Source organism: Pogona vitticeps, chromosome 1 (assembly GCF_051106095.1).
Source record: "Pogona vitticeps strain Pit_001003342236 chromosome 1, PviZW2.1, whole genome shotgun sequence".
Classification (NCBI taxonomy): Eukaryota; Metazoa; Chordata; class Lepidosauria; order Squamata; family Agamidae; genus Pogona; species Pogona vitticeps.
In genome coordinates, this window is record NC_135783.1 from 139,250,324 (window position 1) to 139,270,650 (window position 20,327).

Below are 20,327 nucleotides of genomic sequence, written 5' to 3' on the forward strand. Positions count from 1 at the left end.
TCATGCTGAATTTCGGCACAGAGGGAGAGAGAGAAAAGGATCAGCACCCAGCCTATGGCCTGTGAACTGTCTGGGGACCAGGAGGGTGCCAAAGGGGATGGGGAACTGCAATCCGGGAGAAAGTAGAGAAATCAAGGGTTACCTGATGATGGGCTGTTGAGAGAGAAAAAGGAAAACTATGGAAAGCAGCCAAGGGGAGACTGAAGCTGTTTCAGGGAAGGTGTGACCTAGGTTTGGGACTCGTTACCCCAAAAAACCCAACCAACCAACCAACCAACCAACCAACCAACCAACCAACCAACCAACCAACCAACCAACCCCTGCTAGATTGAAACTAATTACAAGACTATCTCTAATATAATAAAGCCAAGGAAATGGAAGCTGAGGTTGATGACTTAAGAAATGTGCTTGAGATCTGGAATAGTGCAATCTCATAAACTGTGCTTGCTTATAACTTAACCTCTATGAACCCGCACTTTGCCTTGGCTTTGCAGGTCCTGATCCAGAGGGAAAGGATGCCTGAGACCAGCCTGGGAGTGGTCCAGCACAGATGATCCACCTTGCCCTGTATTTCCTTAGAAAGTAACTGAGCCTGACTATATTGTTGGATGGATCCTCTGGTGAGTTGCCCCATGCCTGTTGTCACTAACCTGACATGAAGATGGCAGAAACTATTTAACTGTGTGTGTATGCCTTAAAGCCTTTTTGCTGACAAATGGAAAAATTAAAATTAAAACTCAATGAAAAACAGGACAGTTAAATTTTTGGTAAAAATAGTTGAATGGTTGACAACATGGATTTTACTAGCAACATCAAAGCTGTCAGAGAACAAAATTGTCTCCAACTTTATAGGCCAAGTTGTTCCATAGTGCTTGATTTTTTAAAAGAGCAAGCGAAATGAGCAAAGAACTTGGGTGTTTTAGCAAGATATGAAGCTATCTAATAGGTAGTAGAATAATGGGGATCTGGAATCAGGAGAGATAGAACAGTTGCTGAATTCCTCATTCTCCTTCATTTGGGCTTTCTTGACTGGACAAGAAATCTCAATGAGGGATTATAAAGCCCCATGTAATTCATTGCCCCCAGCTGAGTGAGACAGTAAAGCTCCTTACTCCAAAGGTCTTTGTAACCTGTGTAAAATGTCTCTTGTGAGGTTTCTCTATGAGAAAGAAAGCATAAACACAAACATAGAGCAGGCGTGGGACTGGCTAATTGGTAAAAATGAAACAAACAACCCATCTCCTGCTTCAATTTCTTAAAGTAGCAGCCAGCCAAGGCTTGGCCAATTCCAGCAAAAGTGGGCAATTTTACCAAACAAACCCATTGGCATTTGTCCCCACAAAACATAAATTGTGTCAATATGAAAATCTGAGGAAATTCCCTGCTATTCTCACAAGCCAGAAGAAGAGTGTTGTAATTCCTGATTTATACCCTAACTAGGACTGATGACTACAGGATATATGAAGTGTCTTTTTACATCCTTTATAAGCCATCTTTGCAGCCATTTGTATGTTGTGGAATCTCTGCAAGCCGAAGCAGATTCTGGTAGCTTCTTAGGACAATGGAAATGTGTGGGGGGGGGGGGAGGGGCTCGCACACTTCCCCTTCATATATTTAGTTTACCAGATTCATAACTGGCCAATAGGTCATTTGGTTCATTTTTTATCTGAACACTTTCTTCTTGAAAACCACTTTTCGCCACATGCTAGTGAGCCTAGGGTGACTGTATCTGACTGTCATGTCTGAGGAAGTGGACGTGTCCATGAAAGCTCACATTACAATACAGCACTCAGTCTTTGAGGTGCTATAATGTTTTTCTCTGGCTCATTTTTTTTATTTTGTTTTTGCCCACCATATCTGAAAAGGCATTGGTGAAGACACTGGCAAATGAAGAAATGAAAAGACCTTTATTTCGATATTACAGATAATATACTATGTTATTTTGTCAAACCAGTATCACAGTGTGCCAGACTGCTTCTGTGAACTCCATGGACTAAAATAAAAATGCCTCTTCACTTTCCTAGGTTGCTTGTATTCCCAATTCACAGTCTGAGTTCACTGCACGAAGGGCAAGGGAAGTTTACGGAACAGAGAGACCTTAGAGTCTACAATATCAAACGGTGAGGTGACCTTAAAGGAAAATATGTTCCTTTAAGGGAAAAGTTGGGGGTGGTGGAGAGGGGGAATCCAACCCTGAAACAGAAATATAGTTTTCTTGCAAGCCTTGATTGTTTTACCCACCCGTATCTGCTTCTGTGGTAACACATGTTTCATATGAATCTATATTAAGATGAATTTTAACCTACAAATAACTAGATACAGCTATGCAGCAGGAAAGAATTCCTTCAGGATGATGTCAAATTTCTTAAACAGGCAAATTAAAAATAGCATTTAAAAAACCTGACCCGTCATCTCAGCTTTGTGTCCAACCAACACATTTGGGAAACATTATCAGGTTTATCAGAGGCAGCAGGGTGGGGTGGGTGGGGAGGAACATATCACAGTAAATCTGCTTCTGTTTATATATCATTTTTGTTACATAACAGCACTGATGTTACCTGTCTGTCATGGGTTTGGAGGGAAAGTTCCATCCTATGGGGAGTGGAAGGCGGGACATCAGGAGGAGGGGCTGTACTGTATAAATATGTGATGCCTGTGTGGTGAAGAGGAGATGCTGAGACAGACTGTGAGACACTGGGTTGGGACGAAGCAGCAGCTGGGGAAGAAGAAGCTGTTGTGGGAGTCTGGGTGTCTGACAGGGTACTACTGTGTGTCAGAGTACCAACCTGAAAGGTTCAGGGGTCTGTGGGTTAGCCAGAACTGATGGGTTCAGGGTCTGTGCTTTAAGTTAAAGGTTCTAGGTGAACCAAACTGTATGCTGGTGTGTGTGAAAATAAGCCACGTTACTTTATTTTATTCACCTGATTGCTTATTTTTCCCTGTGTGTATTTAAAATAAACCTTATTCTTTTGTTGTTTAAAAATCCATCCCTGGTCTGTGTGACTTATTATAGGGAATGGTTGGTGGCAGCTTAGTAACTGTGTGATAGATCCCAGTAGGTCTGGGTTTGTCACATTGATTGGTGTCCAGCGTGTGGGATACGACTGGTCCAGTTGTCCAGTGGTCCAGCAAAGCCTTGGCAGGTGTGCCCAGAGCAAGGGGGGTCCAGTCAGGGACAGTCTGAGGCGCGTAGGTAATCTTCTAGGTGTACCTCACGGGGAGGTGCACTAGTAGAAGAACGTGCCAACTGGGGAGACTTAGATTAAGGTGCTCTGAGGCAGCCTGATTTTGGCGGGAAAACGCTGAGGCAAAACTGCGTAGCAACAGTGAGCTAGCTTGCCAGCTGAGAGGCCCAGCAGAGGGGGGTAGGCTCTGACTCGATACTGTTGCAAATTTAGTGCTGAAGAACAGCAGCAATCTCTAGGAGAGCTGGTTCTGAGGCAAGAAGGAAAAAAGTGGTCGTTTTATTTTGAGGCTTGACTTTTTAAAGCAGCCTGTTCTGAGGGGGGGATTATGCCCTTGACTCGAAGCCAAGTAGCAGACATGAGTGAAGTGAAAGACCCCCAGATTGACCAAGGTTCTGAGGATGAATTTGGCTCAGTGCAAGGTGACAGCACAGGAGAGCAGGACCCAGAACTCAGAAAAATACTCCTAGCCCAACAGCATGAACTGAGGGTGAGGGAAATGGAGGAAAGGGAAAGAGAGAAACAGCGGCAATTTGAATTAGAGAGAGAGAGAATGGCGTTTGAATTAAAGAGATTGGAACTGATGAACCAGAACAATAATAATAATAGGGATTCTGAGGGGGGCCAACTGTCTAAGGCTGACCTGAAGAAATTCCCTGTGTACCACAAGGGAGATTGTCCCGAGGTGTTCTTTTCCTTAGTGGAAAGAGCGTTTGTGGACTTCTCAGTGAGGGAAACTGAGAAGATGACCATCATGCGGTCTTTAATCAGTGGTAGCCTGGCTGAGGTTTATGCCGAGATGCCTGAGGAACGGATGAAAGATTTCGCAGAGTTTAAAAAACTGGTGTTTGCAAGACATGGGATAAATGCAGAGCAGCTGAGACAAAGGTTCAGGTCCCTCACCAAGAAGCCAGAACAGACTTTTACCCAAGTGGGGGCCCAATTGGTGAGGCTGCTTGAGAAATGGCTGTCGCAGGAGGGAACAGAGACCTATGAACAGCTTAAAGACTTGATAGCCCTGGAACAGTTCTATTCAGTTCTGCATGGGGAATTGAAATTCCAGGTGAGGGAAAGGAAACCGAAATCTGTGGCAGCAGCCGCAGAAATCGCGGATTTTATCTCCCAAATAAGAAAGCCCTTGGGTGAGGGGAAATCTGTAGGTAAACCCAAAGAAACCTACAGCAAGTACTCTCAGGGACCAGGGAAAAGCCAGCAAGGGGGAGGGGCCCATGGTGAAGGGAAGCCCTCAGGCATGAAACCAAGCCCTCAGAATTTGGAGGGAAAACCCAAACAAGAGGAGAGAGAATCAAAATACACCAGAAAATGCTATTTCTGTCAGGGAAAGGGTCATCTGATCTTAGAGTGTGAGAAATTGAAGCAGCTAAAAGGAATGGTGCCTCAGAATTCTAGTGGGACCAAGCCAAAAGCTGTGTTCTGTGTCCAGCAAGAGCAAGGCTCAGTGTCACAGAGGGAGCCTGTTGCCATGGCTACTCAGTCTGGAACAGCTACCTATGCTGAGCAGGCTGAGGAAAATGGTCCTCTTGTGGAGGTAAAGCGCTGCTTGCTGATAAAAACAGATTCTCAGTTGTTTGAGACAGCCGGGGTGGACGTAGGAATACTTGACCGTCAGTATAGGGGGCTGCGGGACACTTGTTCCCAGGTAACCCTGTGCCATCCCGATATCATTCCCCGGGAGTTTATAATCCCAAATGAGAGCATAAAGGTAGCAGGTATTGAGGGGCAGGTAATCTCTCTGCCAGTAGCAGAGGTACCTGTCAACTTTCAAGGCTGGAGGGGAGATTGGCGGATAGCGATTTCATCTACTCTGCCAGCAGCCGTGCTCGTGGGAAATGACCTGGCTGAACATGTGAAAAGGGTGCTAGTGATTACACGCTCACAAGCCACCACGGGGACAGTTCAGGGGGGTAATGATGAGCCAGAGGCGGAAGCAGAGGGGAGTTCAGAAGCTGTGGTGGAAACCTTAACCACAGACAGCAGATTTGGACAGGAGCAAAAGGCAGACGCCACTCTCCAAAAGTGTTTTGAACAGGTGACTGACGCCCAGCTAACACCTGAAACCCCAGTGAGATTTCTGGAGAAAAAGGGGATTTTATATAGAGAAACCCTGAGGAACATCTCAAAAGGGGGAGATGGGATCAGAAGTCAACTGGTGGTACCTGAAAAGTATCGCCCCATGATCTTACAAAGGGGTCACTCTGACATGTTTGCTGCACACTTAGGGGTGAAAGGGCCCCTTGATTTGATCAAGCAAGATTGGGAGCAGATCACCCAGGATGACCCACAAGACGTTGTGACTTACATAGACACCTTGATGAATGACCTAAAGCGAAATCTAGAGCTGGCAGCAGAAAACCTGCAAGCGCAGAAGGTCAAACAGAAAACATGGTATGACCGCAAAGCTAGAGAGAGGCACTTTGACCCAGGGGAGGGAGTGCTTTGGCTTAGGCCCTGCAGAGAGAATAAGCTGCAGCTCAAATGGGCAGGACCATATAGGGTCATTTCCAAGATGTCAGATCTGAACTACCTAATAGAGCAGGAGGAGAACCAAGCAAGGAGGGTGGTTCATGTGAATGCCCTAAAACCCTACTACAGAGGGGAACAGAGGGTTTTGTTCGCGATAAAAGCAGCTGAGAGTGAGGAAGCTGAATTACCCTTCTGGGAGGGTAGAGGGGAAGTAAAATACAACCCAGAGGAGGTAAAGATCAGTCCTGCACTCACCCAAGACCAGCAGCAAGAATTAAAAATGCTGCTTAATAAATATCAACAGGTATTTTCCAACAAGCCGGGGATAGTGAAGGGAGTGATGCATCGGATCCACACAGGGGATGCACCCCCGCAGGCAGTATCCCCATACCGAGTAACGGGACCCTATAGGGACAAGGTGCGGAAGGAGCTGGACGAAATGCTGAGGGAGAACATAATCGTCCCCTCTTCTAGCCCTTGGTCCTCTCCAATAGTCCTTGTGGACAAGCCTGATGGGAGCATTAGGTTTTGTGTTGATTACAGGAAGTTAAACCGTGTAACCACTCCTGATGCCTACCCAATGCCCAGGCTAGACAACCTGATTGAAACCATAGGGGGTTGTCGGTTCATCTCATCATTGGACCTGGTAAAGGGATATTGGCAATTAAGAATTGATCCCAGGGATCAAGAAAAAACTGCCTTTTGCAGCCCTTTTGGTCTCTATGAGTTTCGAGTCCTGAGCTTTGGTCTCAGAAATGCACCAGCCACATTCCAAAGGCTGATGGACCAGACCTTGGCAGGGCTCAGTGACTTTACAGTGGCCTACATTGATGACATAGGGATCTTCAGTAATACCTGGGAAGATCACCTGATACACCTGGAGTTAGTGCTGCAGAGGTTAAGTGCAGCAGGGCTAACAGTAAAGGCCAGCAAGTGTCAGCTGGGTAGCCCAGAAATAAAATACTTGGGTCACATGGTAGGGGGAGGAATGATAAAACCCCTGGAGGCCAAAATAGAAGCTGTTCGAGATTGGCCTAGACCCACCACCAAGAGAAAAGTCAAATCATTTCTTGGGTTGGTGGGCTACTACAGAAAGTTCATCCCGAGGTTTAGCGAGATTGCGGCTCCGCTGACCGATCTGACGAGGAAGAAGGCTGATGACAGCATCCCGTGGACCAGCGACTGTGAGGCGGCGTTCCAGAGGTTGAAGGAGGCGTTAATCAACTATCCTGTCCTGCGTGCTCCAGACTTCGACCGGGAGTTCATCATCTACACCGATGCGTCTAACAGCGGGGTAGGAGCAGTTCTGTGCCAGGAGGATGAGAATGGTGACCAGCATCCAGTGTCCTACCTGAGTAGGAAACTTCAAAAAGGTGAGAGACATTTGGCAACCGTGGAGAAGGAGTGTTTGGCCATAGTCTACGCGATCCAGAAGGCCAAGCCTTACATCTGGGGAAGACATTTTATTCTGTGTACTGACCATTCACCATTGCAATGGTTAAAGACAATGAAAACCCACAATAGCAAACTTATGAGGTGGGCTTTGAACTTACAGGACTATGACTTTGAAGTGAAGGTGGTCAGAGGGTCAGTGAACTGTGTTGCTGACGCCTTATCAAGAAGACCTGAAGACTGAAGACGGCGAAAGAACATGGACTATATGTATATAATGAAAACAAAAAGTTAAAATGTACCTGGTTTTGAATTTGGTTGGTATTAATAAAGGTAAATTGATGTACTGTATATGGTAAAATGTTTAAATGCATATTTGCTATGGTTAACTTGGAGTGTAAGTATATGTAAGTATTATATGGTATGTATAAATGTTGTTGTGTATTTTATGCAGGTTGTTTTTTTGGTGAAAAGCACTTTTAGCTTTCCCCCTACAAAACAACTTATAAAGAGGGGAGGTGTTACATAACAGCACTGATGTTACCTGTCTGTCATGGGTTTGGAGGGAAAGTTCCATCCTATGGGGAGTGGAAGGCGGGACATCAGGAGGAGGGGCTGTACTGTATAAATATGTGATGCCTGTGTGGTGAAGAGGAGATGCTGAGACAGACTGTGAGACACTGGGTTGGGACGAAGCAGCAGCTGGGGAAGAAGAAGCTGTTGTGGGAGTCTGGGTGTCTGACAGGGTACTACTGTGTGTCAGAGTACCAACCTGAAAGGTTCAGGGGTCTGTGGGTTAGCCAGAACTGATGGGTTCAGGGTCTGTGCTTTAAGTTAAAGGTTCTAGGTGAACCAAACTGTATGCTGGTGTGTGTGAAAATAAGCCACGTTACTTTATTTTATTCACCTGATTGCTTATTTTTCCCTGTGTGTATTTAAAATAAACCTTATTCTTTTGTTGTTTAAAAATCCATCCCTGGTCTGTGTGACTTATTATAGGGAATGGTTGGTGGCAGCTTAGTAACTGTGTGATAGATCCCAGTAGGTCTGGGTTTGTCACAATTTTATTATTCATTTTTTGGCATTTTCCTTTTTTCTTCAACCAGTTCTTCCTTTGCCCCCAGCAAATAAACATGAGCGCAAGTTGAAACGCCAAAAAACAGGATAAGATTTCCCCCATGCCCCTCGAAAAGCTACTCTGAAACAGATGCAAACTGAAGGAGTGAGAACTAAATTTAACTTAAAAAGGCAGGGGAGGGAAGGAAAATGTGTTTAATGGGAAATGGATATGACAGATTTAAAAGGATTGGCTGAAATCCTGTTGAGTAACTACATGGGTGCAACTCGACTTTACAGAAGTTGGAGGTGTAATAGTGCCGAGACGAAAGCATCACTCAGAAAGGACTTCAGCAGCTGCATTGCACAATTTCTTATTTATTTATTTATTTATTTAAAATAGATTTGCCCTGCATTTCTCCTTGAAAAGGACCCAAGGCAGTTTACAACAACAGAAGACAATATTTAAAGCTGAAAACAATGAGTAGGCAACAGTGGTTAATATCATTAAAATATGGTATTTAAAACTACAAAGAATGAATATAAAGAGGCAGCTTACATCATTAACAGGCAGTATTAAGGCAAAGATGAATAAGTATACAAAAATTTTAAAAATGCTACTCTGATAAATGGAAAACACAAAAATAGAAAACACAAGTAGTACTAAAAAGCCAGTTAAAGCAGTAATGTCTAATGATCAATCTAAGCAACGCAGACAGGTAGCTGGTTTACTGAGGGAAGACTTGCCTGAAGAGAAAGGTCTCTGCTTGCTTGCGGAAGGACAGCAAAGACGGGGCCAGCCTGGCCTCCAGTGGGAGGGAGTTCCAGAGTCTGGGAGCAGCCACAGAAAAGGCCCTCCCCCGTGTACCTGCCAAGCACACCTGTAAAGGCAGTGGGACCAAAAGAAAGGCCTCCTCTGATGATCTTAATGCCCAAGCCAGCTCATAAGGAGATATATGGTCTTTGAGATAGCTTGGACCCAGTCCATTTAGGGCTTTACAATCAGTTATGCTAGGTCCCATGTGACCAGCCAGCTCACACCATCCTTGTTGCATTGATGTGACGCCTGGCTTAGACTTATGTTACTTTACATGGCGACATACAGGATCCCAGCCATTATGTAGCATTTTTGGGGAAACAGGGTACTATATAGTAGTTGCAACGTATTTATTGATATTATTTATATGTTGCCTTTCTCCTCATAGAGGACTCATGATGACTCATAATTAAAGCTATACAAGGCTCACAGGTTTCATAGACCATTAAAACCAACATGAAACCCAATTAAAAACATTTTAAAATATCTAAATTCAGAAAATCCCGCTTATTATTTAAAAGCCTGCCTGAAAAGGGAGACCCTTGCCTGAGGATGGAAGGACAAGAGGGAAGGGGGCTGACCTGGCTTCCTTGGGCAGCGCATTCCGAAGCCTGGGAGCAGCCCCTGAAAAAGCCCTCCTAACATGCCATGAAATTAGACACAGGCTACCTACAATCCTCGACAAACACAGACCTCTCTCTGCATAGCAGGGGATCAGGATCATGCCCAGGTCTAATACTGAGCACTGGAAATGCCTGTTTAGGTAAAGGTAAAGGTTCCCCTTGACAATTTTTGTCCAGTCGTGTTCGACTCTAGGGGGCGGTGCTCATCCCCGTTTCCAAGCCATAGAGCCAGCGTTTTGTCCGAAGACAATCTTCTGTGGTCACATAGCCAGTGCGACTTAGACATGGAACACTGTTACCTTCCCACCGAGGTGGTCCCTATTTATCTACTCGCATTTACATGCTTTCGAACCGCTAGGTTGGCGGGAGCTGGGACAAGTGACGGGCGCTCACTCCGTCGCGTGGATTCAATTTTACAACTGCTGGTCTTCTGACCCTGCAGCACAGGCTTCTGCGGTTTAGCCCACAGCGCCACCAATTAAGTTTATGGAAGATGCAAGGAAAGGGGAGTTCAGGAGCCGTACCCCTTTACCTGCTTCTGTTGCCCTCCAGGTGATGAGGGTGACTCTGCAGAAAGCCTCCTCTATCCAGGGAGGATTCTCCACATGGTTTAAACCATTGGTTCTTAACCTGTGCTCTGCAGACCCCCGGGGGGCTGCGATGTCTTCACAAAGAACTGATGCTATGGATGAGGCTGCATCTTGTTCAAAGCAAGAGGAAGCTTCTTCCAGTCATCATAAAAAGTATCTTTTACAGCAAGAAATATCTGTTGATGAGACCCTTCATGAGAAGCTTCAAGACAACCCCGCTTTAATCCCAGCTCCCCAATATTTATCTTTTAAAAAGGCTTTTAAATTGAAAAAGCCCTCCCCCCCATGCTTTTTCTCTAATTTAATGAAACAAAACTTGTACTCAAAGCATTGCCTTCAATCTTTCCGTAAGGTTTCCGTATTCAGATGATTCTAAAACTAGGAAGTACCAGCAAGTTTAACATTCCTTGGATTTGTCTAGGGGTGCTGAGTGCCTGGGAGCACCAATGTGGATTCTGTCTACAGCGTTTTAATTTTACCCAGAATATCTGTCAATATCTCTGGTGATTTCAGACCATTGTTTTTGTGTGACACTTTTTTACCCACTCAGTTCGAGCGGGATCCCATGTCATAGGCACAGATCCCCACTTACCCCACACATTTCCTTCACTTCCTCCATTGCCAAAGGTCCCCCAACAGATTTGGGGTGTGCAAGCAAAGGGAGAATGGAGAATTTGACCTGCCAGTTGAATCACATGATTGGATGCATCCTGAAAGCAGCAATCCACGTGCAGCCAGATAGAGATGGGCATGAACGGTGCTTCAAAGCCTTGCCTCTTCTTGGTGCTGCCTCTGATTGGGAGCCCGCTGGAGGAAGCAGGGCTTTGAATCTCCAAACACTTGTTTGGCCACCAAACAAATTGTCAAGAGCCGCCAATTTGGTGGTTTGTGCCCGTCTCTATAGTCAGAACAAAGAACTGGCTGAACAGATGACCTCTCTATTATTTTCATGCTGCATTTTATGTGGATCGACCAGTCTTATTGTCCTTTCTTCCACAGTATTGTAATCCATTACAAAATAGGTGATGGAAATGTTCAAAGTGAACTTACAATGGCATAGTTCCAGGCGGCTCTCTTGCAGCCAGATGGTTTGTTTGAGAGTAACAAGTTTTGGATTAGGGACAATTCCTCATTTCTCCTTGTTTTATATGCATTTTGCCCACCTGTCAAATTACATATTTCAGTTCCAAAAGAGACACACCATTAAATAGTTAATTTAGACAACTCTTTTTATTAGAAGTATTAGCTTCAACCTCTGTACAAACATTTATTACCAGGCAGAGACACATATGCACAAGTTGTAATAATCACACAATAGCTTTTTGAAACTTTTTAAAAATTGTACAGAAGGCAAATCCGTTTCTTCTTTTGGCTTTTATAAACAAAGGTCCATGATTAAAACATTAATTCCAAGTACTGTTAAAATCTGAGTACTCAAGCTAAGAAGAAAATTAATACAAATCTATCTTGTCTACTCCATGCGTACAGATCTGTGTAGCCTATAATTTTCCTGTGTCAGGGAAATTGCTGTTTTGGGTGGGTACGGATGAGCAATGGATGAATGCTGACTACTGTTTTGTTCAAACACATCATCGTCTAATCTGGATCAAACTATGAAAAAGCCGGTTATATATGTTCGCAGCAGAATCTGTCTATGGACAAGTGTTATTGGCTGGAACCTCAATGCCCCTCTTCTTTCCAGAGGCATATGCAACACAAAAACCGAACAAATATGGACAGTCTGCCCAAAACAAGGAAGAGAGATTTGCTAATTCATTATTCAGATCCATCATTACTGCACCTCTCATTCTCTTCAAAAGAAGCAGGAGTCACTATATGAAGGAACAGTCTGATGGGACTTTTCATTCATTCATTCTTATGCATGCACCTTCGTTCACTTTTGTATCTCTGTACAAAAACATCAATCATGAGAATGCGCCCCTCTAAACTCAGGTGGTCTGGCTCACTGGTTCTGAATAACAGGTAAGACTTTTTCACTCTGTACCCAAGCACAGCCTGTGCCATGCAGCATTCAGAACTGGCATTAATTATGATTTCGGAATAGGGTCCCGTACAGATCCGAGCTATGTAGTGCTAATTCCTATCACAAATATAACAGCAGGAAGATATCCCTGTCCTGAACAGCTTGCAGTGGGCCCTGAAAGACTAGAGCTCAAATAACATACATTAAAGAGGTCGAAACAACATCACTGTGACTACCAGGTATGTGTCGCTTGTTCTTTTATTTTCTTTCTTATTGGCTTTTTTTTTACTCCAAATCCAAGTTTTCTCTAAGCAGAAGTCTGGGATTACTTGACTACAAAAACGCAATTGCTCCATAAGCAACAGGTAGCATAGACTTTTAGAAAATCATATCAATGAACCACCACTTGAAGAGACACTCAAAAGAGAAACTAGCAAAACTGTATTTCTTGATCGGGGACTCTAGTGGGTAATGGAACAACTGCGGCTCATTGAAGAACATTTGTTTTTTTAAAGCATCACATTTGGGAATTCTGGCTAGCTAGAGACTGAAAGGTAACTCACAGAGTGGCCAACATACTGTACCTGTAAATGGTATTCATTAACATTATTTTCATTAACTCACATAACGATTGATTTTTTCCTGTTGGTTTTTTTATCCATTATTATTATCTGAGTACTTGAGATGTCACAGTGGCATAATAAAAGCTCAGTGGTGCGGAAAGATAGAGAAAAGCAATGCTGGGCAACATGTTCGGCACTCTGAGACAAGCAGTTAATCTTGTTACTAGATTAACAGCTGTATTTCCATGTTAATAGTTGAATGGCATAAAACATTTTAAAAACGGAATTAGCAGCTATAACAAATTTCAGTTATCCGCTAATGCTAGACAGTAGAAAGCTTTGGGAATCCATGGAATATGATTTTATAAATACATCCTGAGAACATTTATTTCCAGCCAGCAATTCTCATTTTGCAGAGGAGTGATGATGGCGAAAACCATGGTTCTGTTTTCTTAGCAACCAGCTTCTACACATCATAGCAGCAAAGCGAGAGCTGGCTTGTATATCGTAAGATAAATGTACGTATCACTTTCTTATTAGAAGTAAAATAATATTCAAAGCAACTTATGCAATTATGTTATCTTTGTATCAGGGATGTTCCTGAGAAATGGAATCCAATGAGAATTAGTTTTTGAGCACTTTCCTAATATCAGATGCATAAAGAGGAACTTCACCTCCTAAATGGTTAGTGTGGCCAGTTAAGAAAACAGAGTTCTCTTGATGGGGTTAATATCCTCCACCACCACTACCCCACCCACCAGAAGTTTCTTAGAAACTTTCCATGTGTTTCTCTATCCACAGAGTATAGAGAACCACACCTAGTTTCCTTGCCTCATATTGATCACACCACAAATGCAACAGGAATATGATTTACCTTGCTTAAACACAATTTGCAAAGTTGTTTAATACTTATTTTATAGATTTTGAAAATCTTACAACATGGCTCAAGAAAGCCACTATAAAGACAACAGGCATTTAAAACACAAAGAACAATTAAACAGATATTATAGAACTAGGGGGTTCACGTCGTTCAAAGTGAGCCTGAAATGACATGACGCTCCTGCAATTTAAATGTTGCTTAAAATCCGGTTGAAACAAGAAGCACCTTCGTCTTCATGGCGTCTCCCACAGACTTCACTAGAAAGCTTACACAGAATGAGCAGGGAGTAAGCTGTCTTCCAACCAATGGCCACAGACTTTCACGGTTGGGAAAAATGGCACAAACATGAACTCCAAAGGCTGGCATACAGTGTTGTAAAAAAAAAAAAAAATTAAGAGTGGCATCCCCATCACATGCATAGACCTCTGAACAACGGAGAGGAGCACGAAGGAAAAAACATGAAATCTCACACACTAAACCACTTCCAATGCCATCTAGGATTGAGAGCATGTCTGTCTGTCTGTCTACACATAACAGTACTGCCCATCTCTCGTTGGTCCCCTGTGCAGTCCCATACACTGGCCTGGTTCAAAGGTACATAAACAATGGGTGCTTAAGTCAAGACGTGCACAGAACTTGTCCCCAGCATTCTGTCCTTGCACCCATCCTTCCTTTGTGCAGTTTAACACTAGTTTAAAATCTAGGCTTGTTCCACAATTTCCCAGTACCGATGTAACAGGAAGCCTATACTACTTTAATCCAGGAATTTGAAAGTGAATGGGTGCCTATATTAGCTCAATAAGCAGAGGTACGTGTATCTGGTCTGGTTCGCTGTCTCCTTATATTAATAATGTACACCGCACCTCTCTGCTAAAAGGCACCCTGCAGACATACAACTACATACACATTAAGAACAATAGACAAAATCCTATTAGTTATGCCCAGGGTTATAATGCAACTGGCATGAACCTTCTTGGTGCACTGCCACAAGTTAAGACGTTAGTGTAGCCATTTGCTGTTGCATGCTAAACCATGTGACTTGGAATGCAACAGTAAATGTCTACACTAACTTCTTAATTTGCAGCAAAAAAAAAAAAAAAAAACCTCAACAGGATTTGGGCCAATTTTTAGAAGAAACTTTGTTCTGCATATGTTGACCTTAGTGCAAAACTGTCTAGAAATGTCAAGAAAAGGATTCTTTTTTCCAGCTGAAGAAAGGCTTCTTGCACACAGTTTGTGTGTTTAGCATTTATGGCAAATACATGCTCAGGGCTCTATAATGAATGCACTCAATGCTGTACTGGTTTAATTGAGGAGAGAATGGAACAGTCATACCAGATACCAGAACAGGTATGTGAATGGTGGACCATTCCCACACTTTCTGAAGCCCTGTACCCTTCTGAGTACAGTATTCTCTATCTGGAAAACCCTGAAAAGGGTCGCCATAAATCAGAATTGGCTTGATGATACATGATTATTTACCCTCCAATCCCAATCCCATCACAGCTGGGGAAAATGTTTTTTTTTTTTTTTTTTTTTTTTTTGAAAAAGAGGAAAACAGTCACTCCCAGAAGCTCTCAAGCATAGCAATTCTCTTCTAAAACAAAGGACCAGAAGTAGATGTCCAGTTACTCCTATGTATTTTAAAGGTAACAAAATGCATTTGGTGCAGGTCATGGTGGAAGCAAAAATCAGTCTGTGAGGACCTGCCAAAGTTGTCTGCCCCTACTCTTAAAGGTTCTTCACCAAGTTCTTGCAGGCATCTGCCCATTTCTGGAATTGTTCAGAGACATAGAATTATTCTGTACTTTCACAAAAAATAGCCAACCAGGAAAAAAAATAAGCAAGGCACATAGACAATTTTGTTAATAATATATTCAAATAAAATGTACCTTTAAAAACTGAATAGTAAGACTAGGAGATAAATGGATGCTGTGCCATACAGTCAGTCATATTACTGATACAAGTTCACATACTGCAGCAACAGGAAGAAACCAGTTGTTATATTATGTAAATTACGCATATGTATGAACACCACACACTATTAAATTATGTAAACAAACATCTTCTCTAAATAATAAAAGTCCATTTGTCCAAGGAAGGTGCTACTGTAGCATAGCTCGAACTTGTTTTGAAGTAGATTCATCATTCAGATGTTTTGTGGTAAACCTAGAAGTCACAAAAAGGCATAGTCAAAATATATAAATTAGAATTACCTCCAAGTTGAGCTAGGTGGGATGACAAAGTGAGGATGTATCAGTCCACGCCTACCTACATTTAATCAGAAGCCAGTCCCACTGTGTTCAATGAGGTATACTCTCAGTTTGTGTGTATGCAAGGCTTCAACTTTCACCATGCAACACAACTTAAGCTATTTGACTGAATTCTTGCTAGGGACGTCATGGCAAGAATTGATTCCCCAAATATGAACAGCACAATACAGGTAATACTGTAACAGAAGCACAGGGGGCCCACGTGTAAAACTTCAGGATGAGCTCCCCTCCAGATAACACGTATTACAAAAAATGTATACAGAACACTTTAAGATATATCTACATAAAAAGAAGAAAAAGTACAATATCAAAAACGCTATAATGCCCCATAATACTCTTATTATCCATTCAATATCAATATGCATGTAATGAATGATTTAAAAAAAGCCACGGATTGAAACAGGGCTTCCTGCTTACACTAAAAAAAATTAACATATATAAATATTTAATACATAAATGTAGCTGTAAAACATAGACGTAGCTATCAATATGGATATACGGAATGTTCTTTTCAAACCAGAGTAGCCATGTAAACATCTCAAACCAGCATGCAGCTCATTTCTGCTCAAATACTGTGCCACCTCTCCATTCCACTTCCCACAACACTCCAATTTGTTGTAGCAAGGAAAACTCACATTTAAACATGCAACAGGTAAGGAAAGACCTCTGAGTTATGGTCTAGTGACTTTCACTTTACAATGGGGTGGGTGGGTGGAGAGAGCACATACTATGAATACAGAATAAGCAGAATAATATGAAAGAGAGACAACAGGGTGTTGTTACCTGAGAGCATTCAAAAGCCCTTCAACAGTGTCTGGTGGCTGTTCTCTTAAAACCTTTATGCAACCCTTCATCTAGGGAGAAAAAGCATTCAAGGATAAATACTACTATTTAGATATATGCATAAATAGCAAAAATGAAAGGGAGAAACATGTTTCAGTCCTGAAGTCATTCTCTGAATGTTTTTTTTTAAAAAAAGATACTAGTTAAATAAGCCACAACTAGAGTAGGTCCACTGAATTGATAGAACAGAGGAGTTGACTCACCCAATCACCATTGATTCAGCGGGCCTACTCTATTGTGAACATATGACTGGGTTTCAGCCAATATACCAGAACTGCCTGTGTTTTGATATAAAGAGGAAAGTAAAACCCCAAACAACTGAAGATCTTGAGCTTAGCTCGGTATTCCCAAGAGTTATATACGAAAGGTCACACCCAAAGGCCTGTCTTGTCCAAAATCCCGCCTACACGCTGGCCACCCTGTTGCCTACGAGAAGCTAACAAAATAGACAGGAGCACAACAGTACCCTCACACTCTCCACAACAACTGATACACAGAAATATATAACCCCGAGTGCTAGCGGGTATATAAATATATCCATCTTGAATAGTAAACATTCAAGGCCCTATTTCTCCATGAATCTGACCAGTCCCCCGTTTAAAGACCTCCATCTTGGTGGCTCTCACTATACCGTATGGTAGTAACTGCCATAGTCCAAGTATGTGCCATGTGAAGGAGTACTTCTCCCACCACTCAACTTCAGTAAATGATTCTACCTAGAACTGCAAGAGGTGAAAAAAATCCCCCCGTCCACCTTTTCAAGGTCTTGTAAGATGCCCTCTCTGAGTTTCGAGCATGCTGTGTGTGTGTGTGTGTGTGTGTGTGTGTGTGTGTGTGTGTGTGTGTGTGTGTGTGTGTGTGTGTGTGTGTGTGTGTGTGTGAATGTGTAGCCTGCATAATTAAATTGTAAACCGCCCACAGAGTGCTTTAAGTGCTATGGGGTGATATATAAGGAGCACGCTTTGCTTTCTCTCTCTCTCTCTCTCTCTGTTGTATTTTATCCTTCTTTCCTTCAAGGAAGTGTACATGCTCTTGCTCCTGTCCTTAAAATAACCCTGTGAGGTAGAGCAGGGGTAGAGAAAATAAATGGCCTAAAGTCACTCAAGGTCATTTCATGGCAGAGCAGGAATCTGAATCCATATCTCTTGAGTTCTGGCCTAACCCATGTGATCACCACACTAGCTACATGTCGCTTATCACTTCTTTCCCTTCTTTCCCAAGAGACCTGATGTCTTTGAAGTCAAGACTTATTAGCCAGACCACCCTCAGCACACCACAGTTTGATTATGCAAAGCATTTCAGATATTTTCCTACAAGGTAACTCCTCTTAGAACTACATCTACACTATCTCCTTGGCTCCCTGCCTCAAAGTCTTCATGTAGTCTTAAACTCTATTTAGGGACATTAAAGAGAGCTAGACCAGGATGCCAGACCATCAAGCTGGCATGTACAGTACAGTGAGGTATTTAAGGAGTGGTTTTACCATTTCCACTGCCTAGTCCATTATTCTATCTACTACACCACACTGGGAATCGCACAGCTCTTTACCTATCGATAAATAACTGAAGATCTTAATCTCATTTTTAATGGTAAAGAGAAAAAAGTTATGAAAGGTAAGTGTCATGTGATGCAAAGGGCCAACAATGCAACAAAATGTTGCAGTGATGTGTGTTGCTGCTCCATCTGTCAGCCAGCCAGCCATGTCTTCTTGCAGAACACTCCATTCCATTCCATATCCAAAACATAAATCACCATTCTGTACCCAAAGAGCATATTGTTTCATTAGGGTCTTTGGATCTCCCCACATCAAGATTTCTTTTCTTTTCTGGTACTTCTGAAAACTTTGAGCTTGTTCCGAGCTTGCTGCTACATTTTGTGTGTGTGCGGATCATTCCATTTGGGAGATTTACACTTGGAAAGATTGCACTTGGAAAAGTTCCGCAACGGCATACATGATGATGGCCTACCATAAGTATACAGTAGCTGAAATCCAGTTGGTGCAACTATGCCAAGTAAATGATGACGGTCATCATTTACATGTCATCATTAACATCGTGGTGATGTTAATCTTTGATTTAAGCTAACACTTCCTATTTCCCCCTGGCTCCAGGTCCAGAGGCTCCCTAGGGATGGGGAGCCTTTAATATCAGAACATCACCACTGCCAGTCCCACTGCCAGATCAGGACTGGACCAGGTCATCTGGTGGCTGTTAATATGGAAGGCTCCCCACTGTCCTCAGGGCAAAAAAGTATCGTCAGAACCTGAAGGGGGCGGGATAGGAAGTTCTAAATTAAAATAAAATAAAGATTAATGTTGCTGGGTAGTGACATCATCATCATGAACAGACATGAAGCAAAAATGGTGATTAAGTATCCATTGTCTATACATTTTTGTATCGTCTTGGCAAACATGTTCTGAGTATCTGGTAACAGTATTTGGCTACATTTCTAACACTACACTTACAGCTCATGACACACAAGCTAGAGCACTTGGCGTAAAGATGCAAGCAAAGTGTCTTCTTGAAAACACCCACAAACTTTTGCTGGAAATCAGAATATTCAGCAATGTATTGTGCTTACATCTATCTTCGAGGCCTTGGAAAAAGCTCCCACAGGATGGACATGGTCATAAAGAATAATGACGCCAACCATTACTCTCATGCAGAACATAAGGGTCTCTTCACTGGTGAACCTACTTCTGTATTCTCTGGAAGAAAAAAAGCAACATTTATTCAGACTTTATTAAAAAATTTCAGATTCAAATGGTTCACTTTCAAAGCAGCACAAGGTACCTCACTAATACAGGATTCACCCTCTTTTGCTCACTACCGTTCACACTTGCTGAAAAACAGCCCTGACAACTGCTTTGGATTTGGGTGAGAAATGGTGAAAAGGAGCCAGCTTCTGTGATTTTCCCTGGTGTGGTGTCACTGTCCTGTAGACCATCTTGACTACTGCCACTGGTGTTGTCAACATTCAGGCTGCCCTAAATGTGCAGCCATATTGGCCCGTTTCCTGTTTTTTGGGGGGGGGGCGGAATCGTGGGTACAGAAGCACAATATCCCATATTCATAAAGAGGAGGTTTTTAGAAGAAGTGAATCTTCATAAACTGGGGAATTCTCCCCAGCACATGGGGTATAAGGTACATTGTGGAATATTAATACCTTCCAGCTAACAGAAGCAGCCAGAGAAACATTTCAGACCCAGCCTTGCTGTTTAATGTGTAGAGGCAGAGAGATTCAAGATACCTGGGCTCCCAAACATGCTTATGGCTTTCTATGCACACTAACTGAGGGGGATCTAGAGAGAAGGTCTTGTGCATACGGAGATTCTTCATAAGAACAAGAACCCTATTTTCCAGGGTTCTGGATAATGGGGAGAACCTCCCTGTGAGCAAGACTCTCTCCAGATTCCTCAACCATCATATGAAGAAGGAGATGACAGATGACCAAATGAGCTATCCTAACACCTGAATATGGCAATATAAATCTAACTGGAAGCATCTTTAGAAAATAGTTCTTATGAATTTGATGCTCTCCAGCTGATAGGCGAGCACATGCTCAGAGGCAGTGCGCCCACGTCCTGGCTGGCAGGGAAGCTTGGCCTACTGCCTCTGAGGATGGCGATGGTGGAGGA

At 42.8% G+C, this 20,327-nt stretch overlaps 1 protein-coding gene and 1 long non-coding RNA gene across 15 annotated transcripts in view; one reads left to right on the forward strand and one right to left on the reverse strand.

Annotated features, from left to right (window-relative positions):
* The window catches only part of LOC144587516 (uncharacterized), a 75,821-nt gene that overhangs the window by 30,826 nt on the left and 24,668 nt on the right, over positions 1–20,327 (forward strand). The window lies entirely within an intron of this gene.
* The window catches only part of CYRIA (CYFIP related Rac1 interactor A), a 101,435-nt gene continuing 92,466 nt past the window's right edge, over positions 11,359–20,327 (reverse strand). For all 14 annotated transcript variants that reach the window (XM_073001814.2, XM_073001819.2, XM_073001804.2 and 11 more), the window contains 3 exons: positions 19,271–19,397; positions 16,631–16,701; positions 11,359–15,743 (listed from right to left, as the gene is read on the reverse strand). In XM_073001814.2, coding sequence (XP_072857915.1) covers positions 15,680–15,743; positions 16,631–16,701; positions 19,271–19,397 — 262 coding nt within the window. In that variant the 3' untranslated portion in view covers positions 11,359–15,679. The remainder of the gene's footprint in view (positions 15,744–16,630; positions 16,702–19,270; positions 19,398–20,327) is intronic.